The sequence below is a fragment of the Tinamus guttatus genome, unplaced genomic scaffold, assembly GCF_059628265.1.
Source record: "Tinamus guttatus ecotype Peru unplaced genomic scaffold, ASM5962826v1 Tinamus_guttatus_pri_ptg000031l, whole genome shotgun sequence".
In the NCBI taxonomy this organism is placed as follows: domain Eukaryota; kingdom Metazoa; phylum Chordata; class Aves; order Tinamiformes; family Tinamidae; genus Tinamus; species Tinamus guttatus.
The window spans coordinates 536,204-558,563 of record NW_028288565.1 but is presented as its reverse complement, the minus strand read 5'-3'; the positions used below and the strand labels follow the sequence as shown (position 1 = coordinate 558,563).

The 22,360-nt window shown below is 60.4% G+C and overlaps 3 protein-coding genes across 3 annotated transcripts; all 3 read left to right on the top strand.

Annotated features, from left to right (window-relative positions):
- The first annotated feature begins 5,508 nt into the window (after window positions 1-5,508).
- Window positions 5,509-14,091, top strand: LOC148596094 (maestro heat-like repeat-containing protein family member 2B). Its single transcript, XM_088530769.1, has 24 exons — window positions 5,509-5,533; window positions 5,795-5,934; window positions 6,147-6,260; window positions 6,305-6,430; window positions 6,668-6,833; window positions 7,164-7,262; window positions 7,811-7,962; window positions 8,385-8,528; window positions 8,884-8,976; window positions 9,162-9,231; window positions 9,346-9,459; window positions 9,637-9,710; window positions 9,954-10,073; window positions 10,263-10,370; window positions 10,852-10,999; window positions 11,388-11,428; window positions 11,699-11,777; window positions 11,993-12,045; window positions 12,302-12,427; window positions 12,740-12,859; window positions 13,065-13,190; window positions 13,301-13,450; window positions 13,823-13,945; window positions 14,047-14,091. The coding sequence occupies exons 1-24, from the start codon at window positions 5,509-5,511 to the stop codon at window positions 14,089-14,091; spliced, it is 2,556 nt and encodes an 851-aa protein (XP_088386895.1).
- A 111-nt stretch (window positions 14,092-14,202) lies between these two features.
- On the top strand, window positions 14,203-17,966 carry LOC148596093 (maestro heat-like repeat-containing protein family member 2B). The gene is made up of 10 exons (XM_088531003.1): window positions 14,203-14,377; window positions 14,561-14,693; window positions 14,832-14,918; window positions 15,400-15,504; window positions 15,688-15,811; window positions 16,037-16,149; window positions 16,563-16,717; window positions 16,956-17,115; window positions 17,403-17,569; window positions 17,825-17,966. The coding sequence occupies exons 1-10, from the start codon at window positions 14,229-14,231 to the stop codon at window positions 17,964-17,966; spliced, it is 1,335 nt and encodes a 444-aa protein (XP_088387129.1). The 5' UTR covers window positions 14,203-14,228.
- A 478-nt stretch (window positions 17,967-18,444) lies between these two features.
- LOC148596092 (protein maestro-like) lies at window positions 18,445-19,829 on the top strand. Its single transcript, XM_088530760.1, has 5 exons — window positions 18,445-18,492; window positions 18,710-18,892; window positions 19,067-19,219; window positions 19,412-19,534; window positions 19,713-19,829. The coding sequence occupies exons 1-5, from the start codon at window positions 18,445-18,447 to the stop codon at window positions 19,827-19,829; spliced, it is 624 nt and encodes a 207-aa protein (XP_088386886.1).
- Window positions 19,830-22,360: the final 2,531 nt, after the last annotated feature.

Here is a 22,360-nt window from a genome sequence, read left to right as displayed (position 1 = left end):
GTCGAGAACCAATGGGAGTGACTGGACAGGGGAGGGACGCGCGAGTGAGGGGCTGAGGACCGATCAGAGCGGCCATTTCACAAAAGGCGCCTCCACGAGTAGAAGGCGGGGCGAGCCAAGAGGGGGAGAACAGCCCCCCCGCAACGGAAGCAGGCGGGACGGAAGTAGGCGGGGCCGGAGCCCAACGGAAAAGGGCCGGAGCCCGGAAGTAACTGGTCAGTCGAGTTCCGACTCCGGATCAGACACTAGCCAGGACGAGTGGGTCACAACTGATTCAAACTTAAGGAAGGGGAAAAAGAAGGTAAACAGAACTAAGAGCCAAAATATTCCCATCCGAATAAACAGATTGAGAAAATGCATCAGGGACAACCTGTGCATCCTAGAGGACTGTTTCATTTACTAGAAGCAATCCTAAAGGGGACTGCTCCCCCAGAAAGAATTGCACCAAACCACACTACCACAAAATGCTATGCCTTCCTAACAGGTGTTGCAAAAAATATGCAGTTAACTGAAGGGTATACTAAGGTTTCCAAACTGCAGATGCCTGTAAAAACAGACCCATTAGCATTGGGACAACCTCTTAAACCTTCAGCAATTCTGAACATACCACTCCTCTTCAATGGAACCCCAACAGAAACATGTGGTTTAGAGATGCTTTAGCAGAAAAGCTAAATGGTAAATAGCTATAAAAGGGTGTTGCATTAAATATTACCACTGGTGAAGAAGTAACAGAAGAAGGTGAAGGCAATGCACAAGCAGGAGAGTTAAGAGCAGTAGTTTTAGCTACACAAAATGGAGCAAGGGTTGTCTATGTAGCCTCCTCTGCTGTGTGGGCTGGTGCCACACAATGGCTTTGTGGATGGGAAGCTCTTAACTGGGAAGTAGTTCTCTGCAGTTTGGAGAGAACAGGATTGGCAGCTATTGCTAGTTATAGCAAGAAAAACACCATTTAAATGGGATGGGCAAAAGCTCCTGTTAAGGATAATCAACCAGCCACAACGTGAAATCAAAAGGTAATGAGTTGACTAAAATGAGAAAAATCACCCTAGATCCAGAGTGGTATCCGTTGGGAGAATGGTTACATCAAAACCCAGGTCACACACATAAGGAAGCGCTTCACTTTGCTGCACAGACTAGGGGATGAGCCCTAAACGGGAAAACTTGTGCAACTATTCTCATAGAATGTCCCCAGTGCACATTAAGGTTGCAAGCAGATCATCCTGCTAAAGTTCCAGCTCTGCACATCAAAGAGGGGAAAACTCTGTGGTCTACATGGCAGATTGGTTATATGGGGCCATTCAGATCCTCTGCAGGATATCAGTACATCCTCACAGGAGTGGAAGGGGTCTCTGCCTTGCTTGGGACAACTAAGTGTAGGAAAGTCAAGGGGCGAAGTGTAGTGCAAGGACTATTGTTTTGGTTCTCACATCTACCTACTCCTGTTATTATCCAGAATGATAACGGCTCACATTTCTCATGTAAAAAAGTGGAAGACTGGGCAAAGCAAGAAGGAATCCAGTGGGTATTCCACATCCCATACTATCCCAAATCAAATGAGAAATGGGATGATGAAAGAGCTATTCGCTTGTTAAAAAAGAGCTCAACCCACACAAGGGTCAATGGGACAGACAACTTCCCAAAGTACTCCCTCAATTAAATAATAGTTATGGGCCTACTGAAAGGCCTGTAAGCCCAGCATTCTTTGTGAAAGCTGAGCTTCATGCTCAACCTACAGGTAAAAAAGGATGTCCAACAACATTACAGCTGGACAGCCTATGCTGGTCTATTTACCATCCATCGGCACTGTGTCTAAGACTCTAAGTAAAGCTCATGGCCCACTTGCCTGGGAAGCTACTGATAGCAGTGGTGCAAAACACAGAGAATTAGGGCACGATGGATTTTTCTTCATTTTAAATGGGTTAACCTGTTCCACCTCACCCCACCAAAACAAGTTTATTTTCTCTTGCAGCAGCGTGCAGGACGACTGATGGAAATGCTGTATTCATTTTACTAACTCTAGTGCTGTTAGGTTTATTACTTATAATCTATAAGCTATATTACATATATTTTGTATATAAAAGTGCGGGGTATGACAAAACAAATAACCCTAATTCAACCACCCAAAAGGTACAAATTTGTACATAATAGCAATACTTTGTTAAAAATGTTTACTTGCCATGGACCTGTAAGTGCAAAAATTATCAATACACTATTTATGGCACGGAGCCAAGAGGTGACTGTAGCACCACTCTGTGACTATAAGATGACTTGACTATAGTCACGGGGCAGAGAGCAACCAGTGTGCTCCTTCCCCAGCTCAACCTGACTGTTCACACATAGCCCTATTCAGGTGTTAACCACCAGTGACATATCTGATCCTGGTGAGTAGCTCCCTGATTTCCTCCCCCACTCAGGTATTAATCATTAATAAGAGTCCTGATGGCTGCATTCTCAGGGGGAGATAAGGCTGATTGTGCATACACCAGCCAGAAGTGCTCTGAAATGAAAGAATGACTCTCAGTCAACCATCTTCCTTGGCCAACATATGGCAAGCTCGTTGTCTGCCATGGGCACGGGAGCTTGCTTGGCCCACAGCAGCCCCGCAAGCAGATTTTTCAAAGCCCTGCAGTTGCATCTGGGGCCTGGTGGAGACTGGCCCTCAAGCCCTGCCTGCCTCAGTGAGCAGCAGCCATTCTGCGGGGGAGAAGGCAAGAAGAGCAGTCAGGCCTGTCTCCTAGAAGAACCATGGCCACCCCACCAAGGTCAGGAGTGGGCAATGGCCTGGCATGGGCCAGGCATTGCTACAACCAATCGGTGGAGAATGGGAAAGAAGTTAACCGGCAGGGCTTTAAATATACAGGGGAATTTCCATTGGGAATTTCCCTCTGAGGAGGCCCCCACCTAGAGCTGGAATACTGAGAAGATCATCTTATACAGAAGCACGTTGTATCTTTGGGATAAAGCAGAAAGCTGGAGGTGGACCCTGTTAAGGAAAATGACATGAAGATTTTTCCTAACACCTTCCAGCTTTTCCTTCAGCCTACTTTCTCTGGCTTGTCACTCTTGGAGTGGTCTCCCTTGCTTGAGCAGTGCTCTTTGCAAGAGTGCTGAGAGTCCTCACACATGCGGAGCACAAAAACAGTTCGGAATGGGAGATGGTGCGAGACAGGCAGCCTTGAGCTCCTGTGGCAAACGGCTGATTCCTGGGTATTTTGTTTTCAGCAGAGCTGCCTCAGTGGATGCCCCAAGCTCTTGCTCTTGCCTCCCTTCATCTTGGCTGCTACTCCCAATGGTTGCTGTGTGCAGTGCCCTGCAGTCGTGTGGCAGGATAAGGATGAATCACGTTCTTTAAAAGTAAGTAAAACAGAAGTCCCCTGCATCTTGGTAGCACAGGAGGAAACATCATTAGACCAAGCAGAACAGACCGTGATCATTCTTTAACCTTGAGCTGCTCAGTACAGTATTTTTATATATATCTACTTTGCATACATGGCAAGAAAACTCAAGATTTATGCTGACTTATGTAGAGTGCCTTCCTTTTAATCCTTTGAGTTGTATGTGGCAGGGGTTGTCAGGGACAGCCAGAGAGGCTCCTTTGAACACATCCAGGGCTCCTGTCTGGAAGGGGGCGCTGTACACAGGAACTGCTGGGGGCTCCATCCTGGCATCTCCCATAGCTTTCCTCTTCTGGCAGGCATTTATTGTTGTGCAGCCATGGACGGGCACCTGCTTGAGTGCAAGCTCAAGGTCCTGGGTCCTGGCCCGAGGCATGAAGAAGCGCCTGCACCAGAGCAGCCTGGGAGTTGACCTGCTGCTGGAGATAACTCTGCAGAGAAGGGGCTGGGAGCCCTGCAGGACAACAAGGTAAGTATGGGGCATCAATGATGCGGCAGCCATCAGTGTGGCCCTACACAGCCCTGGGGAGGCCACTTCTGGAGCAGTGTGCCCAGTTCTGAGACCTCCCCAGTACAAGAGAGACATTGCACTGCTGCAGGGAGACCAGTGGAGGGTCCTGGAGCATCTCTCTTACAAGTAAAGGCTGGGAGAATTGGGCCTCCTTAGCCAAGGGCAGGTGTCAAGAGGATGGGGACAGACTGTTCTTCACTGGTGTCCAGCCACAGCAGAAGAGGCAGTAGGCACAAAATGAAACACAGGAGGTTCATTTGCGTAAGGAAAAAAGCTTGTTAACTGTGTGCAAATGGGTGTGCGCACAATCGTGTGCAAGCTGCTCTAGGGGACTACGCTTGCATGGTGTGGGTGTGCGTGTGTGTGTGTGGAATAGCTGATCCTTGGAGGTCCCTACCACCCTGACTCTTTTGGTGAAGGGAACCACACAAAGACTCTACCAACAAAGAGGGAAGCAATGTGTGATTTTAAATAACACGGGAGGTGTTTTATTAAATTATTTTTTTTCCCCTTTTAAAAGTGTGATCCTAACTTGTCTCTTATCTTTTTCTTCCTTGGTCAGTCCCCCATGCTGGGGACAGCAAATGTCCAACAACAGCTCCCTGAATGAGTTCCTCCTCCTGCCATTCGCAGTCACGCGGGAGCTGCGGCTCTTGCACTTCTTGCTCTTCCTGGGTATCTACCTGGCTGACCCCCGGGCAGTGGCCTCCTCATCACAGCCTCACATCACACTATTCTCTTTCTCATATAGTAATGGTTAGGTAATTCCCATGCTTATTTTGTCTGTTGCTAAAACTGAGTGTGTAGTAAGATTAATGTTTTGTGAAATATATCATTTCATTTCTGTATTGCCTTAATATTAACAGTGAAATAAGACCATACTTTCCATTGATGCCTGGTTCTGTCTGTTGCCCCCCGTCCCGTCAATTGGCAGAACATGTCTGGCAGTTGCATGCAAAGCCTGGCAAACCGAGGGAAAAGCAATGCTGCAAACACAAATTCCTCCTTGTCAAAGACACTGCAGTATTTTTCAACCTTCCTTCTTGCTGTGACAGGTTCCACAGCAAGTCTTTTCCCCTCTGAGTCCCTGAGGTGAGATGCTGTGTGTTGTGCAGCCCGCTTTTCCTTCTGCTTGCCAGGCTTTGCATGCAATTGGCAGTCACTGGCTTGGCAGCTTGTGACCTGATGCCATCAGGTTCTGGGTGCTAGTGACGCCTCCCAGGCAGCCGAATGAGCTGGCACTTGTGTGAGCAGAGGCCTGAGCAGCTCCTGGGTTCTTTCTGCTAGAGCGATTGCCCCTGTGCAATGGCAAGGGACGGTCACCACTCAGAAGGGCTGGGGGCCAAGGAGCAACTGTGAGTGCTGGAGCCTGGGGCAGTGCCATGTTTAGGGAACAGGAGGCCCCAGTGTCTGTCACTCCATCCCTACCCATGCCCACGTTGCCAGCAGCCCTCTGTGAGGCATCACAGCGGTCCCCACGGGTCACAGTGGCCCCCACGGGTGACCTGTCCCTCCCGGCACTGCTGCTGCGTCAGTGGCTTGTGATTCCCGTGGGAGGAGGTGCTGCTGGAGCAGTGCATCCGCAGAGGGAGTCGTGCCGCGATGGGGGTGCTGCGAGCGCTCCGAGGTGGGGGCGTCCCCGCGCTCAGCGTCTCACGGGGGCGACGGAACCTGCCAGCGCCCACGTTCCAGACTTGGGCAGAGCGCGCCTGAGCCCCTGGGGCCGGCCCCGAGCTGCCGCAGCCTCCTCTTCCCCAGCCTGAGCAGGGCTGGCGCCAGCAGCCTCTCCTGTCGCCCCATGCTCCAGCTGTGCAGGCTCTTGCCCTGAGCTGGGCTCTGTCCCTACGGCTGCTGGAGTGACACAAAGCCGGCGCTGCTTTCCTTCCAGGTTGCTTCACTTGTGCGGGTGCCCAGTCGAGACCTGCACGTGGTGAGGATGGTGGGAGTGTGGCCGGCTCTGTTCCTGTGGCCATTACTACCTTTGCCGCCATCGTGACCTCGCTGTTGGACCGCCTGCAAGACGCCGAGGTGAGCAGGGGTGTCTTGATGGGCTCTGTGGGGTTCGAGGGCTCCCTGCAGCACCCTGACTTCCCTGGGTGCCGCAGACTGATCTCCTGCAATGCTGCCTCTCTCTTTGGGCTGCACCTCGTTCCAAAACATGGATGCTGCGTGGACACTCCCTCGCGCCCTCCTTGATGGCAGGAGGTGGCGGCATCTCTGGGCTTGGGTGTCCACATTAGGATTTGGGTTCGCACAAGGAGGTCACAGAGCAGGGCTTCTCGCCCGCTGCCGACGGCTGTGCTGAGCAGTGCCAGCAGCTGCTCCCTGGCATCGGCGTGGCCGAGCTGCTGTGTGTGGGGCAGCATGTCCCATGGCTGCTGTGTCCCTGTGCCCCCAGGATGGCAGAGCGGAGGAGACCTACCGCGAGCTGGAGGGCGTCTTATGGGGCGAGGAGAGCCACCTGCAGAGCTCTGTTGTGGACAGAGCCATAGCGGTGGCATTGAAGGACCTGCGAGCGGCGCAGGTGAGCTCGTTCTCTCTGAGGGTGACCTCAGGTGCTGGCCCCTGTCCCGGCCGTCCCCTGCAGGAGCTTCGCGACGCATTGCGGTGTGGGGCCAGGGAATGTGCAAAGAGGAGCTGTGGGGCTGTGTGTGCGCAAGGCATAGCGGGAGCCCTGCTAGCGCCTGTATGTCCTGCCTGGAGGCCGAGCCCTGGCAGAGGGTCAGTCCCGCTCCTGCCACATGCAAAATGCTTCTTCCAGGATGCGCCACTTGCTGTGAGGACGGCCGCTAGCGACGTCCTGGTGGCGCTGGCCCGCAGCCATCTGCGAGATGTGGTGTCGGCGCTGCAGGGCCACCTGCAAACCCTGCAGGAGACGTCGGAGGAGTTCGTCCTCATCACGCTGCGCAACGTGGCTGCCCGCTATGGTAGGGCCCCCCAGCTGGGTGCCAGCGGGTGCCAAGCAGGAGAACGGACTCCTAGCCCTGCCCCAAAGACCTGGGGCTGCACCAGAGGGAAACCAGCAAAGAGCCAACACACCAGGCTGTGCCCCACGCTGTCCTCCCCAGTTTAGGGCTTCCCCACTCCCCGTGCCCCTCGAGGAAGGTGGTTGGCACACAAGTGGCCTGGCAGGAGCCTCCCTGCAGCGGGCTCTCCCCCTGGCCCAGTGCTGTCCTGGCAGCGGTGCCGGGAGATGGAGCCCGTTGGCCGCCGCGGCTCTGGGTGGCCGGGCTGCCCACACGCTGCTCTCTCTGCAGCCCTGCAGTGCGTGCCCTTTGCGGGGAGCACGCTGTCGGCCCTGCAGCACGTGCTGAGCGCGGCGGGGAGCGGCCGCACGCTGCGTCTCGTCTGCGACGGTGAGTGTCGGTGCTGCGGCGCTGCCACCAGCAGCTCCGCGGCCGGAGCCGACGGCACTGGGTGCCGCTGGCCGGAGGAGCTCCTGGCTCCCTGCCCGGCCTCTGCTGCCACGCGTGCCTCCCGGTTCAGCTGCCTTTGGCCACGCTCTGCCCAGCCTGGGCTCCCCTGTTCCCTTCCCTTCCCTTTCATCAAGCACAGCCTGCTTTGCTGTTTGTGGGCTTAAAGGCAGAGCCCAGGAAAAAAGGGCCAAAACCGTGAAGCTTGCGCTGAGGGGCAAACGCTGGGGGCAGGAAGAGGCTGGGGCTGCAGCGGGCACTAGGGGAGCTAAGCCTTGGGGAGGAGAAGGTGTGCGGGGGTGGAAGAAGGGAGAAGCAAGGCAGGGTTTCCACCTGGCCGTCTCGTGCCATGGCGCAGGGTGTCTCTGAAGCCAGATCTCCGTGCCACCCTTGCAAGGCCATAGTGGGTGGAAGGAGGCCTGGGGGCCACTGCAATGTGTGGTGCTGGTCAGAGGTTTTGAGGCGATCCTGTTTCCCTTCCTGTGCTGCAGTTCTGGAGCAGTGGTGCAGCGGGATAGCCGGGTACCTGCATGAGTGGGATAAACAGGTCTTCCCTCGCCTGGAGGCCGCCCAGCTCTGCGCCCCGGTTTACCCGCTCTTCTGCTACGTGGGCAGACACTGGCAGCGGTGCAAGGAGGAAGAGGTGAGCCTTGCTGCCCTCGCAGCCATGGGCAGCCACGGGGACGTCCGCAGGGGCCAGCGGGGCTGTGCACGGGGCCGGATGAGGGCTTGGAGGGAGCAGGCTGGTTGGAAAGCATCCCGAGCCGGGAGCCTTCAGGGAGCGCCGACGTGAGCGGTGCTGACAGGCAGGAGGGGACATCCGTGCAGCAGCCCTGGGCCAAGCACTTGGGGCAGGCAAGAGGCGAATGCTGGGGCCTTCTGGCAGGGCAGCTGGGGATGGTGGGAGGAAACGCTCCCTGTGCCGGCGAGCGAGGCCTTCTTGCCGGGACTGAGAGGAAAAGGAGAGCCCTGTGCGGGAAGTGCAGGCTGGGTGTCTCGTGGGGAGGCGGGTGCTGGAGAGAGCCTCATCCCTGCATGTGGCGGTGTCTTGCTTTCCCTCGGCAGGCCAAGCAGGCTGTGCTCAGGGCAGTGGGTGCCATGATGGCCGTCCTGCTGCACGCGGAGCAGTACTGCCAGCGTGTCTGGGAGCAGCTGCTCTGGCTGCTGCACCAATACCGAGAGGTCCGAGAGCCCCTTGGTGTGACCATGGTGAGGCACTGTGCGGGGCACGGCGCGGCCGGGGCCTGCAGGGGAGCAATGAAGCATCGGGGGGTTGCAGGGCACCAGCAGGAGCTGAGTCCCTTGGAGATAGGAAGAGGGAACAGGGCCCTGCGGCTCCCCGGGCTCCTGCTGGCAGAAAGCAGCAGGGCAGAAGGGCTGGGAGGGCGCGTTGAGTGGCTGGGGCACGTGGCTCTGCAGGGGACCCTGCGGTGCCTCCCAGGGCGCGGGTGTGTGAAGAGCTCTGTGAGTGCGTTCAGGCCGTGGTTTTCCCAGCGACGCCTGTTTCTGCCTTCCTGGGGGCTCGCGGTAACTGCTGCCCTCTCCCTGCCGCGCTCCCTTGCAGAGCCTGGGCCGTTTCCTGGCAGCTGTGGCTGGCATTCAGAGCCGCGGGCCACGGGCCCACCTGCAGGCCGTCAGTGCTGCTGTGCACGAGCAGGTAAGGCCTGGCGATGCCACCCTGGCCTGGGGCTCCTGGGCAGCCTCGGCTGCTGCCCAGCCCTGCGTGTGCCCAGGGCGCTGCGCTTGGTGCACGGCTCCGCACCCAGAGATGCCCGTGAGAGGTTTCCTTTCTGTCCCCCTCTCTGCCAGTGCAACTTGCTCTAAGACACTTTGTTCCCACAGCTCTGTGATGAGATCGATCCGCCCCGGCCCGAGCACAGGGCAGAGCTGTGCCGCTGCATGGTGCTGCAGGGTAAGGAGAGGAGAGCCGGGGCCGCATTGCAGCGTCGCCACAGCTCTCGCAAAGCTGCGCACGTGGGAAGACGCTGGGCTCTCCTGACCAGCAGGATTTCTTTCTTCCCCACAGCCCAAATCTGCCCCGAGGAGACAATCGTCTTCCTTTATTTCAAACTGAGGAACGGGAGCAAGGCCGATCGTGTGGCAGCTGTGGGAGTGCTGCAAGCTCTGGTCCGCTCTGATGGTCAGTAGGCCAGGCAGCAAAAAGATCAGCATCCCCCTGGGAATGTGCTGCTTCCTTTGAGGCACAGGCTGGCACCCCTTTTCTGCCCTGCTTGTGCGTGGGAAGCCAGGGAGCTGTGTGAAATCCCTGCGGAAACGGGGACTTGGTTTCAGCACCGCCTCTCCGTGTCTCTTGCAGTGCCTGCCATGCGGGAGAACTTGGCCCTGTTTGCCAAACTCGCGGAGTCCATGTGCCACGACCCCACGTGCCAGGTGAGCTGGTCTGGACAGGGCCATTGCAGGGCAGAGCAGGGCTGTTCCAAGGCAGAGCCTGGCCAGGCCTTTGCCATAGGCGGACGCAGGCTCTGGGGCAGGAGGCTGGTGGCAGCAGCAGCAGCAGAGCAAGGGCTGCTGCCGCCTCCTCGTCCCGGCCTGGGCAGAGGGGCTGCAGCGCAGCGCAGGCAGCTCCCCTGGGGCTTGGGGCCGGCTCGTGACGGCAGCCTGCCCTGCCTGCAGGTGAGGATGGCCGTCCTGCACTTCATCGGGGAGCTGTTGCGCTCCAGCGGCCTGGGCTGCTCATCGTGGGACGTGGTGGGGCATCTCTTCAGCGAGTTCTGCCGCACCTCGGGCAGGCTGGTAAGGCAGAGCACAGCGCCACGGCTGCACCTCGTGGCTGGGCCGCACTGCCGTGGGTCTCCCTGAAGGAGCGGAGCCCAGCGCAGCCGGGCTGGCAGTACTGGTGCTGTGGTGGGGGTCCTCCCCATCGCCAGGCACCGTGGGGCCTGGGAAGGGGCAATGACAAATATTTGCCACCCTGTCCCGCAGGCTACAGGGAATCTTTGTGCTGCGGAAGCACATGAAGAACGGGCCATTCGGCGCCTGTGCTGGCACATGGTCAGCACACTGGATGTCTCCAATGGAGCGGTAGCCCAAGTGAGTTGTTTTCGCCATGTGCACCGGGACGCCCACCTTAGGCATGAAAGCAATCAGGGAGAGCTGGGTGTGAGCTCTGTGTGGCCAGACTCGCTCATCCTGTGCGTGCTGCAGCGCATGAGCACCGCTGGGCACGCGCCTTGGTTGCGTCCCGTAGCCTGTAGAGATCTTGGGAGGGGCTGGCAAGGCCGAGTGGCTCCCACATCCCTTTGCCGCAGGGAAGGGAGCTGCCCCGGGGGCAGAGGTGTGCCAGCCACTCTCAGCAGGCAGCCAGAGCGAGGGAGAGGGAAAGGGGTGCGAAGCGCGGCAGGGAGAGGGGCAGGAGGGAGAGGAGGAGGGCAGAGCAGGAGCAGAGCTCCTGAGCTCGTGAAGGAGCGAGGCCAAGGGCCCAGGCCAGGGCTGGAGACATGGAAATGATGCAGGGACTGGGACGGAGAGGCAGGAATGCCCTCGTGCCAAATGGCCTGGTTCTTGCCCGCAGCTCCTGTGGCCGAAGCTGCTGCGCTACGTGGTGCCAGTGCAGTACACGGGCTTGCTTGTGCCACTGTGCCGCTGCCTGCGCGCCCTGGCCGAGAGGCGCCAGGAGACTGAGCGCGGGGAGCCCAAGGCCCTGGAGCCTGAGGAGCAAGGTGGGGAGCAGCAGGTGCCGGGCAGCAGTGCCGGGCTGGTGGCGCGGGACAGCGCGTGTCCCTGCAGCCCTACCAGGCCCTTGCGGGAGGCGCGGGGCTGCGGAGGACAGAGCAGTGTCCGCTGCCGGGGGCGAGGGCTCTTTCCATGCGGCCCTTCCCGGCGGAGGCGCTGGGCACTGCTGCTCGCAGCTCTCTGGGGCTCTGGGGCTGGTTCTTGTCACGCCAGGGCTGTCCTTGTCCCTGTGTGCACAGCGCCAGGAACCCAGCAGTGCCGCTGTGCAGGCGCTGTGGCCAGGGTGCCCTGCAGCCCTGCGTGGCGGCACGGGAAGCGGCACGGGCAGGGCCTGAGGGGCTGGGAATCTCACGCTGCCTTCCTTTGTGCCCACAGCGGCTCTGCCGGCTCCCCAGGCGCTGCTGGCTCGCCTGCTGGTGAGTTCGAGGAGCAGGGAAGGAGCTTTCGTGGCCGGGCAGAGGGCGGGAGAGATGGTGCCGAGGCCGGTGCAGGCACCTCGGGAGGAGGCAGGAGTGTGCGAGAGGCGCCTGGGGCTCCCTGCCTGCCTGCCTGGCTGCCTGCGGCGCAGCCGCGGCTTCCGAGGTGGGTGCGAGCCCCCCGTCTCTCTCGCGCTCTGCTAGGTGACAGCGGCGGTGGCTCCGCATGCGGGTGGTGGCCGTGGCGCTGCGGCCCTGCAGCTGCTGCAGGTGCTCCCCGGCATGATCCACAGCGCGCTGGGGGCGAGCTGGGCTGCAGAGATCCCCCTGCTGCTGCAGCACCTGGCAGGTAAAGTGTCGCTGCCAGGGACAGGCTGGCGGCAGAGGACGCAGCAAAATGCTGTCAGCTCCCAGCCTGGCACCGGGGAATGGTGCCAGGTTTAGGGATGCTTGTCAGCCCCCTGGGCTGAGCCTTTGGGCTGTTGGATTGCAAAGGAGACCCTGGGGCTCTGCTGGGGGCTCAGGGGGCTGAGAGCACAGGGTCTGCCTCCTTGGGCTTTGCAGGAACAACCGCCAGCTCCCTGGACGTGGCCAAGTGGGAGAGCCTTGTGCTGAAGGTACAGCATGTGTGTGGGGGCCACAGCTGGATGGGGCGCCCGGGGTGTGGAAAAGTTTTGGGAGGAACCTGGGAGCTCCCTTTTTGGACACTGAGCAGCACAAGCTCCTGCCAAACCCCCGGGCTCAAGCATCGTGTTAGAGGAAGAGTGAGAGGCACATTGCAAGAGGGCTGGTTGGGGAGCTCTGCCCATTAGATGTGCAAAAGGGCCCAGGCAAGGGCAGGGGGTGTTTGCTTCATGTCCCCCTCTGCTCTAGTTCCTGCAAACGTCACTGGAAGCCATCGCGAGCGACGCCTGGATCGTGGGCCTGAGCCAGGAGCTGAGCCAGCAGCTGGGCAGCTCTCCCCGCCTGTCCTGGGAGAAGGTTTGTTCCCTGCGCGGTGTCGCTGCCGCTGCTGGGGCACCCTGAGGGCTGTGGCACCAGCAGAGCCCTGGGAGGCCGGGGCCCACGCACAGGCTGGCGGCACTGCTCTGCCCGGTGGGCTCCTGTCCCTGCTGCTCTCGCTGCCCAGGAAGGCGCTTGCTCTCCCCTCCGCGCCGGGCTGGTGGCTGTGCCGGGCTGGCCAGCGCGTGCAGTTGGGGCTGCTGCCGCAGGCGCCTGGCGGCTCTCGGCACGGTGGCACCGCTGCGGCCTGGCCCTGTCCCGCCGGGCAGGGCTGTCCCTGCAGCTGGGGCCTGGCCTCTCCTCTTGCAGAGGTTCCTGTACAAGGCTCTCGGCACGGCCCTGGCAGCTTGCGGGTGTCTGCGCCACGTGCGAGAGCAGACCCTGAAGCACCTGCAAGCAGCCAACTTCCTAGAGCTGTGGGAGTCGCAGGTGAGGGTTCCTCGCACTGCCCTGCTGTGCGGCAGGGTGTCTCCTGCGTGTGCCTGGGGCGCAGGGGCTCTGTGCGGCCCTGCTCCAGCACAGCTGGTGTCCTGTTTGTGTCCCTTTCCCCGGGGAAGGATCCTGCCTGACCTCTGGAGCTGGTCACGGCTGGGCGCTGGGCTGGGAGTGACTCCCTGTTTCTGCTGCCTTGCAGGGAATTGTTTCCGTCCTGTCGCGCTGCGCCGAGAGCCACTTCTTGCTTGCCTTGGCCTGCGTGAAGGAGTTCCTGGCAACTTTGAAAGCCCAGAAGGTAAAGGGCCCAGGGTGCCCCTGTCGGGAGGTGCCGCTGTTGGGGCAGGGGCAGCTCCTGCCTTAGGAGCACACGAAGTCTCGGGGCAGAGGAGGGCAGCGGGCTGACGTCTCGGTGCTTCTCTGGGGAACCCCTGGCAGGGCGACACGGTGAGGACACGCGCTGCTCGCGCCACGCTCATGGTCACCTACGGGCGGATGTCGCTGCGTGCCCCCAGGGAGCAGCTGCTGGCCCACGTTGAGAGAGACGTCGTGGGCAACGTGCTGGGGCTCTACAGAGAGGGCTGCCAGGTGGGAGCTCGCAGCGTGGGGCAGAGGCGTGTGGGTGCTGCCAGCTGCAGCCCCTCCTGCTCCTCCCGTCACGCACCTCTGCTGCTGCAGCCAGGCGAGCGCTGCTCAGCCTGCTGCCCGTGTCCGCGATGCACAGGGTCTTCCCAGGCAGCACCTGGAGCAATGGCTTCCCCTCCCATGGGAGGCTCCTTGCCAGCAGGGGAGAGGGAGGGGACGTTTCCGTGTTGGGGGGCAGGTGCCCAGGGTGCTTCAGGGTCCCAGAGGGTACCATGTCCTCCCTGCACTGTGCTTGGAGGCAGATTAGCCCCAGACCCGCTGCCCTTCCCACCCTGGGGCCCTGGCTGAAAGCCTCTTTGTCTCCCCTGGCATCAGGACGCACAGCTGAGGCTCTCCCTGGTGCAGAGCATCACAGAGATCAGCCTTGCCCTGCAGGCTGCAGGCAGCAGCCCCAGGTTTGAGCTCTGCCGCAAGTGGGAGCTGCTGCAGACCCTGGTGGTGAGTGTCCAGAGCCGGGGCCGCGGTGCAGGGGAGCCAAGGGCTGGGCCATGGGGTGGGTTTGCACAGGGGCGCGATGCTCTTGCAGGGTGGTATGCAAGCTCCTGACGGCCACGAGCTGCATCCCCAGCTGGCAGGGCGCGTAGGGGCTGGCGCTGGGGCTGCAGCGGGGGAGCAGAGTGCGTCCCGGCGCTGCAGAGCTGCTGCCTTTTCCTGTAGAGCCTCTGTGGGAGTCGTGAGGGGGCAGCAGAGCTGGTGTCTGTGAGCTTGGGCAGCTCAGCCCATGGCTCGGCCTGGCAGGAGCTCCCTCCCGCTCTCCTGCCCCCTGCCCACCCTGTGCCTGTCTGTCTGTGCCTTGCAGGAGGTGATTCAGGAGGAGCCGCGGGAGTCCCCGGTGCAGCCCCGGGCCCTCGTGGCCATGGAGCAGTTGAGGTAGGGTCTGTTCCTGACACTGTGGATGCCAGTGTGTGTCCCAGCACAGCTGGCTGGTCTGGCTGGGGCTGCGGGCGCTGGGTTTGGGATTGTGGATTGGACCAAAGGCAGTTGTCCTCTGCCTTACTCTGGGGAGTGCTAGTAAGCCCCCTCTCTGTGTTCTCTGCCCTTTTCTCCTTTCAGCAAGCTGAAACCCTGTCTGAGCAGGAGGGAAAAGTGCAGCCTCCTGACTCAATGCTGCCAGGCCATCCTGTGCCGTCGTTATCCAGAGCAGCTGCACATGAGAGGGGAGACGATGGCGACTGCTTCACGCGCAGTGGTAGGTGCTGGCCTGCTGGGTCACCGCTGAGCGGGGAGCCAGCACCAGGCACCCCACACTGGGAATGGGAATCACCACTGGCAGCTGTGGCATCTTTGTGGGGTACATGGCCTCTCCTCTGCTTTCTGGTGACAGGCACAATCCCTGCGAGCCCTGGGACAGCTCATGGCAGCCCTCCAGCAGGCAGAGCCGGTCCCCATCTGCTTGGGGGACGTGGTGCAGGTGAGTGCCCTGGGGCAGCGGGGAAGGCGTTGTTGCTACCAGAACATGGAAGAGCTGCGGGAATAACGCCTGCGGGCCTGATCCGTGGAGGGGAGCTCTTCTCTAACTCTAACTCTTCTCTAACACGGTGCCATCCGTGCACATCAGCGGGAAGTGAAATGGTCCTAGCTTCAGGCCCCCTCGCCCTAGGCTTGCATCCATGCTTTTCCCGTCTGCAGCAACGTTCTTGCAGGCAGCTTGCAGTGTCCTGCAGCCCGCTAGATGAGCAGAGCTTCTCCCACTTGTGCAGCTGTGAACAAGGGCTGATGCACAAATGAAGGCTGCCCATGGCGAGAGGCTGGACTGGGGAGGTGGCCCCAGCAAGGGCTCCTCACGTGGGGCTGCGGTGCCCCGGGAAAGCAGGGTCACAAAAGCAGCAGGGCCCCTGGGAGGGGTGCAGGGCAAAATTCAGGCCATGGTGAGACAGGCGCTGTCGTGGCAGGTCCTGCGGCGCTGGCTCACCTCAGCCGACCTGTGTGAGCGTGATGGAGCGCTGCAAGTGTGTGTGCAGGTGCTGAGCACCTGCGAAGAGAGGCGCGAGCAGAGGGTGAGCGGGGACCCTGTGCCGGGAGCTCTGCGTGGGCGGGCGGCGGGTTCTGGGTGTCCCAGGGCTGCGGGGTGGCCCCTTGTTCCCGCCCGGCTCCGCCAGTGCTCGGGGCGCTGCAGTCGGGAGAGGGCCAGCGGCCGTGGCGATGCCGGTGACCTTCGTGCCTGTGTCTTGCTCCCGCAGCGAGGTGGTGCCTGCCAAGAGTTTGGCTCCTTGGTGGGACTGCTGGGGCCTCTGACTTGTGAGGAGTCAGCCGCATCCCGTCGGCGGGCAGCGACCTGCCTTTGCCTCCTTCTCCAGAGAGTTGGTGAGAGGAATAGGCAGAGCTGCCCCTGCTGCTCCCTGCAGGAAGGAGCCCAGCACCAGGCCCCATCCCCCTGCGCCGTAGCACCTTGTCCAGCTTGCAGAGCCACTGTGTTGCCTCGGGGGACCCTGGCTTTGTGTGGCCTTTGCTGGCCTCCCCCATGTCCTTGCTCAGTGCCCAGGAATCCGGGAGTCGGCTCCCCATCAATGTCACTCCCCTTTCTGATAGTTCCAGATGAAAAGATGGATGTGGCACCGTGGACCCAGGTCACGTCTCTGTCCGAGAGGCTCCAAACCGTCACCTCTGGGTCTCTGCTGGCAACCTCCACCAACATTGCCAAGGTACCTGGCCCTCAAAAAGCACGAGTGGGGCCATAATATGTTTGTGTGCACATGTGTGTGGGAGTGCTGCTTGCAGGACACATGTTTTGCATCTGAGCAACTCCCGTGACACGCTCGCTTGTGTTTCTGATTTCTCCCCAGCTTGTGTGCAAATATTTCCCACGAGGCCAGGCCACAGGCTTCGTGAGCAGCATCGTGGAGAGCCTGCTGTGCTCCAGGCCCATGTGCATGTGGGCTGCTGGTCAGTGGACACTGACCTTCCTAGGGGATTGTGTTGACAAGATACTCCAGGAGGAGGTGAGAGAGGCATTTTTTAGGATGCCTTTGGCTGTTCTCTGCAGTAGTGTGTTGGCCCCGAGGCACAATGGGGAAAGGACACACCGAGCCTTTCTTTCTCGCCCACCTCCTTTCAGGTGCCCGAGCTGGTGTCCATCCTGTGCACGTGCCTGCGGAGCACCCAGCAGAGCACTCCCCGGCGCGTGGTGCTGCAGGCCATGGTCCAGCTGTGCCGCTCTCACCAAGAGCCGGTGCTGGGCAGCCTCCTGCAGACACCGCTGCCCATGGACAGGTTTGTGCAACCGCCCTTCCCGCTGCCGTCAGAGCCAGCCGTGGGGCTCGCCTGCGTGGGCGGCCCTCTCGGCAGCCAGTGCTTTTGCCCCGCGCAAGGCTGAGCGCTGCAGCTCGTGTCCCTGCCGGGACCTGGGCACCGGCAGTCCCATGGGCACAAGGAGGGTGTATGGCTTCTCCAGGGGTACCTTGGGTAGCCGGGGATGGCAGCTCACGTGCTGGCGTGTGTTCCTTTGCAGCAACACAGCAGAGGTGTGGAGGAGCCTGGGGAGAAGCGTCATGGGCTGCCCAGTCCTCATCCACTTAACAGAGAAGCTGGGGGCAGCCGGAAAGAGCAGAGGGACCAACTGCTGTGCTGCAGAGCTGGGCAGCAGTCAGGCAGCCCTGGAGCCTCGCATGGTATGGCCAGCAGCCCCGGCGGCCGTGCCGCTTTGCACGTGCTTTCCAAGCGGTGCTTGAGTGCGAGCGGGATTCCTGCCCTTTGTGAGGGCCCGTGGAGCCTTTTGGCGTGCTGAGCTGGTGTGGTAGCAGTGTGGGGACCTGGGACATCTTGCAGCTGCCAGGCTGAAAGGCTCTCCCTGCAGTGAGAACTAGAGAGAGTAAAAGCCCCGGGGCTGTCAGGGGGATGTGGTCTGTGGGCAATGGCCTTGTTTTACCAGGTGGTTCTTGGTTGAATTTCCCTGTAGATCACTCGCGCCCTCCGGGAGGTGGTGTCAACACTGAGGAGTCACACCCTGGTTCGGCGCCTGCTTCCCTGGCTGCTTCCAAGCCTCCTGGAGCAGCTCAGCGAGACACTGGGGGAGGACATGGACCTGCCCCTTGGAGAGCTTAGGAGGAGTGACCCACCGGGCAGGTGAGGAGCAGCAGGGGCAGGGGCAGAATCTGTGTGTGCGGCCCATGGCTTTGCAGGAGCCACCTGCCTATTGCCCTGGTGCTGGGCTGCCTCCGTGGTAGCTGGGACTGGGCTCTCTAGGGCAGGGCATGGGGCATTGGGCCGTTTCTGCACCTCAGCTGGGTGTTGCTGCTGGGATCCATCGTGGGGCTGTGCTAAAGAGCAGCTTCCCACAAAAGTGCTGTGCCTGGAGCTTTCTTTGGCTTCTCTCTGCAGCCTGTTTGTGGAGGCCCTGGAGCTGGTGCTGTCCAAGAGCCTGGAGCACCGGTGGCTGCGGCTGCTGTGGGAGCAGGGAGCGTGGGCGTCCTTGGCAGCGCCCCAGGCTCACACGGCCGGCGTGTGTCTCCTGGCGAGGTGAGAGCCCCTGGCAGGGGCCCTGCTGGAGGAAGGGCTGCTGGGAGCTGGGGCCTGCCCCGAGCTCTGCTCCAGTGCGAGCGGCGTCTGCACCGGGGTGGGCGCAGCTGGGAGCAGTGCCGGGGGGCCGTGCTGTGTGAGCACGTGCTACAAGGCTGTTGTGCTCTGTGTGCAGTGTGCTGCTGCGCGCGGAGCAGGTCCCGCAGCGCCTGGTGCAGCGGCTCTTCCGCTGGCTGCGTTCCCGCTCGGCGAACCTGCGGCTCACAGCCACCGCGTTCTGTGCGGAGGTGAGACAGCCACGGGGCGAGGGGGCTCGCAGGGCTTCCTGCGTCTCACCCAGGTGAGGGGTGCTCCATGCTAGCGCTCACGTGTCTCGATTGCAGCTCATGAAGGACCAGCTGGTGAGGGAGAGAAAGATCGTGACACCCCTCCTAGAGGCGCTGGCAGAGAGGTCGCGCGACCCTGTCAGCAGCGTAAGACAAATGGCCATGAGGGGCCTGGGGAACGTGGCCATAGGAGCACCCACAAAGGTGAGGTAGCCTCTGGTGCGCTTTGAGCGCAAGCCGAGCTGGGGAGGAGCATGGAGGTGCTCGAGGAGCCGAGGCAGGTGCAGGGCTGCACTGAGGCAATGCCCTGTGCCCTGGCATCGGGGCTCTCCCCTGGGCTTGCTCTGGAAAGCGCTGCCACTGGCGCCGCAGCGGGGAGCAGCACTGAGAGGCAAGAGCTCATGTGCGTGTCGCTCTGCAGCTGCGGAAGCACTGGGCCATGGCGGTGAGAGTGCTGCTCGGAGGCCTGGATGACGTGGGCAGCCCGGAGGTGGCTGCAGAGAGCCTGGTGGCTCTGACGAAGGTCCTGGCATGGCTGGAGGCGAGGGCCATGGGCTCTGCCTTTGAAGAGGTGGCCAGGAGCTGCCGGGCACTCTGGGGGGCGGTAAGTGGAGCCGCTGTCTCTCCGTGGGCAGGCGGGAGCCCACGCGGGTTGCCGTCCCCTGTGGGCTGCTGTTGGCAGGGGGCAGCTGTCGCCGGTCACCCACCCTGTGGGCAGCGCTGCGCGGTGCCGAGCAGTGTGTGCTAGCAGCCTGCCCGACAGTCTTTCTCGTCACAGGAGGAAGAGGAGCTGCGGTGCTCGGCCTTCGGCCTCTATGGCACCCTGGCCTCCTCTGCCTTGGGGAGGAGAGCGCTTTTCAGCAGGGAGGTGGAGGAGGCCTTTCCCAGCCTGGTGCTGCACCTTCGGGACCTGTCCCCGGCTGTGTGCAATGTAAGAGCCCCAGGTGCCCCACAGAAAGCCCTGTGGGGCTGGCTGAGCCATGGGGGCACTCACTGCCTTCCATGTGGGGCTGAAGGAGTCTCCCCGGGCCCTGGGTGATGCTGCCCTGCCAGCAAGGTTCCTTCCTCAGTGCCCAGGCAGGTGCAGAGCATCCCCATGACAGGGCCTGGGGCTCTTTTGCAGGCCTGCAAGGTGACCCTGCACCTGTGTGCCCCATTTCTGGGGTCGAAGAGGCTGCGGAGGCGCCTCAACATCAGCGTTGGGCTGAGCGCACATGAGACACAGGACGAGGTCTGCAGACACCTGGTGAGTGAGCTGTGTGCTGGGGCTGTGTCCCTGTGCTGGCTGCCCACCCCGTGACTCCCGCGTCGTGGGGTCGCCCCTGTACTGGCTATGGGTGGGCAGGCGTTTGGGCAGAGGGGAGCAAAGGGGACTGTTGGAGATGGGGATGAGCTCCTGCTGCCTGCACTGTGTCTTGTCGCAGGCCCAAGACTGCCCCGTGCTGTTCGAGCGGCTCCTGAGCGCATCTTGGAGCTGCTGCGTGGGAAGCCACCAGGCACCGCAGGCGGCAGCCGTCCACGTCCTGGGTGAGCAGCAGTGAGGGCTGAGGTGCTGCTCCTGGCCGAGGGCCCGGGTTGGGTTCAAGGTCGGGCTCTGGGGCAGGTCGGGGTTGTGGCCATGCCCGTGCCCTGGTGGCCATGTCCCCGTGCCAGGCCTGCTCCGGGACACAGCTGCAGCCACGTGGCTACAGCAGTGGGGCCTGGCTAACGAGGCGCCCAGAGGTTCCGTGGGTGCCAAAAGCCAGGGGGCTCGGGGATGGGGGCCTGTGTGGCCCCAGGGGTGCATCAGGGAAGACACCCCAGCCGGGCACCGTGGGGCATCAGGGGCCTTGTGCCCACGCTGCTCCCCTCAACGTCGGTGTCTTTGCAGCTCACCTTAGGCCGGAGCACGTCGAGGAGCCCCGTGCTCGACGGGCGGTAGCTGCAGAGCTCTGCACCGGGGGAGGCCAGCAGTGCAGAGCAGGAGGCAAATAAAGCCGTGTCCCTGTGGAGAGGCACTGTCTGTCCGTGTGGGGCTGTGTGCGGTGCGGCAACGGCCCTGGGCCTGCCGCCCTGGGGATGTGGGCCCTGCGTGGAGCTGCTGGGGACAGTGGAGAGCAGAGGGACTGGAGGGAGGGGGTTTGCAGGCACTGAGCTTAGGGGGCCACTGCCAGGTGCTTTGGGGCACCAGGGTCACTGGGAGCACTGGGAAGAACCTGCGGGCCCCAGTGAAGGATCCCAAAGCAAAGCCAGCTCCGCTCTCCATCAGCAGCAGCCCGTGGCAGCGGATGAGCAGATCTGCTGCCCTGCAGCCCTGCTCTGCTGCACTGCTGGCCTGGCACAGCTGCAGGCGCCAGGGAGAACCCCCTGCCGCACGGTTTGTTGGTGCCAGCAGCGCGCGGGCAGAGCTGCTCAGCCCCTCTGCGGCACCAGGAGGTTCCATCGTCACCAGAAATGGGAACAAACCCACCCAGCCTGCCCCAGCTTCCCCCAAAGCACCCACCAAGGACATTACCTGCCAGCAGTTCCCTTCAGCCCCTTTCCCTCTCAGCGCCCACAAGCTCCCACAACCCATAGTGGGGCTGGAAGGCCCAGCAGTGACCAGCTGTTGTTGCTCATGTGCCATTACACAGCAGTCAGAGGTGGCCCATCCACAGGCAGGCCCATCACTGCAGAGCACAGGGTGAAATAAAGCCCCCAGGCCACCAGCAGGCACTTCCAAATGCCAATTTCAAACCTGCATCAACAAGGTCCCCAGCTTGGGAACGGGAGGCTGCCACAGAAGCGCTTCCAAAAGGAAACTGTTCAGCTGTTTCCTCTTTCTCATTTGTGTTTTGGGGAAACAGGCACTGCCACAGCAAATATGTGGCCTTTAAAAGCAGGAGAGTCTAGTGCAGCTTTCCTCTTCCTTGCCCCGCTTGCTTGCAGACGACAGGCAGAGCAGGCAGAGCCCTGGCAAGAGCCCTCCAGCCGCACTGCCCTGTTCCTGTGCCTGGGACACAGGCTGCCGAGAGCAGCCCAGCCCAGCGTGGAGGGGCTGCAGAGTTTCCCTGTCACAGGGCTGCTGGGAACTGAGCCACACATCTGCTGTCCCCCATGCACAGAGCTTTGGACATGCTTCTCTTTGGCACTCACTTCTTTTGCCTCCTCCTGTCTGCTGGAAAGTTGAGAAGAACATGATGGAGAAATTGAAAGAGGAGCAGAAAAAAGAAGAAAGCAAAAGCCATCACAAGGTAGAACTTGATCGACTCCAGAGTATTTCTGTGTCTCAAAGTAGCTTTTCCCATGCAGAGCAGATCAGACAGCTATGGGTAGAGAAGTTTGCTCTGAATCAAGAGCTTCTCCTTTGAGCTGCTCTTCAGCTCAGCTGCAAGAAGGTGTGGAAACATCATCAGGAATGATGTTCCTTTTTCAAGAAGATGGAGCACAAAAGCACTGTTGGGGATCCTTCCAGTGCAGCTGGTACCTTCTCACTGGCCTTGAGGAGAGAGCAGTAAGGACGGGCAATGATAGAATATCCAGGTAGGCGCTTCTCCAATATCCTAAAGTTCCCATCAATCCTTGTAATTCTTTCCTAGATGGGGGCATTTGTAGCTCTCCATTTTTTCTTAAGGTATCTGCAGGAATCCCTGCACTGCCAGCTATCCACCAAGGAAGGACAAGCTGCTGTGCTCTTAGGAGATGTGAAGCCAGAACTGTTCCCCCATTCACCATTTACCTATACTGAACATGAACACACTTTCAACCCCTCACTGAGATTTATAAATGACATTTTAGGAATGACACTTAATCAGTTAATCTCTTATATCTAGCCCTTAGCAAAGCCATATCAGCATTGAAGTATAGGAGAATAGAGCTTACATCTCCTTCAAAATACAGGCCAGGCTTTTTTTTAAAAAAAAAAAAAAAAAAAAAACGAAATATTTACCCTTCCAGCAGGTTTTTCTACTATATGATGGAGGAGTGATCTCCAACACAAGACATTTTTAAAGTGCCAGATTGAATTCCTCAAGAAGAGTGTATTTGGAAAGAAATGTGTCATCTGCTAAGCCTGCAGAAGGAGGTCTGTCGTGCTGCTCAAGAGTTTCTTATA

Bases quoted from the DNA above. Each gene is read 5' to 3' on its own strand.
- LOC148596094 (XM_088530769.1), top strand. From the start codon at position 5,509: ATGGGGGTGCTGCGAGCGCTCCGAG. The intron at 6,261-6,304 runs GTGGGGCAGCAT...CTGTGCCCCCAG, and splicing joins GCGTGGCCGAGCTGCTGTGT to GATGGCAGAGCGGAGGAGAC. The intron at 12,428-12,739 runs GTCGCTGCCGCT...CTCCTCTTGCAG, and splicing joins AGGTTTGTTCCCTGCGCGGT to AGGTTCCTGTACAAGGCTCT.
- LOC148596093 (XM_088531003.1), top strand. From the start codon at position 14,229: ATGGCTCGGCCTGGCAGGAGCTCCCTCCCGCTCTCCTGCCCCCTGCCC. The intron at 14,694-14,831 runs GTGGTAGGTGCT...TTCTGGTGACAG, and splicing joins TGGCGACTGCTTCACGCGCA to GCACAATCCCTGCGAGCCCT. The intron at 16,718-16,955 runs GTTTGTGCAACC...GTTCCTTTGCAG, and splicing joins ACACCGCTGCCCATGGACAG to CAACACAGCAGAGGTGTGGA.
- LOC148596092 (XM_088530760.1), top strand. From the start codon at position 18,445: ATGGCCATGAGGGGCCTGGGGAACGTGGCCATAGGAGCACCCACAAAG. The intron at 18,493-18,709 runs GTGAGGTAGCCT...GTCGCTCTGCAG, and splicing joins CCATAGGAGCACCCACAAAG to CTGCGGAAGCACTGGGCCAT. The intron at 18,893-19,066 runs GTAAGTGGAGCC...TTCTCGTCACAG, and splicing joins GCCGGGCACTCTGGGGGGCG to GAGGAAGAGGAGCTGCGGTG.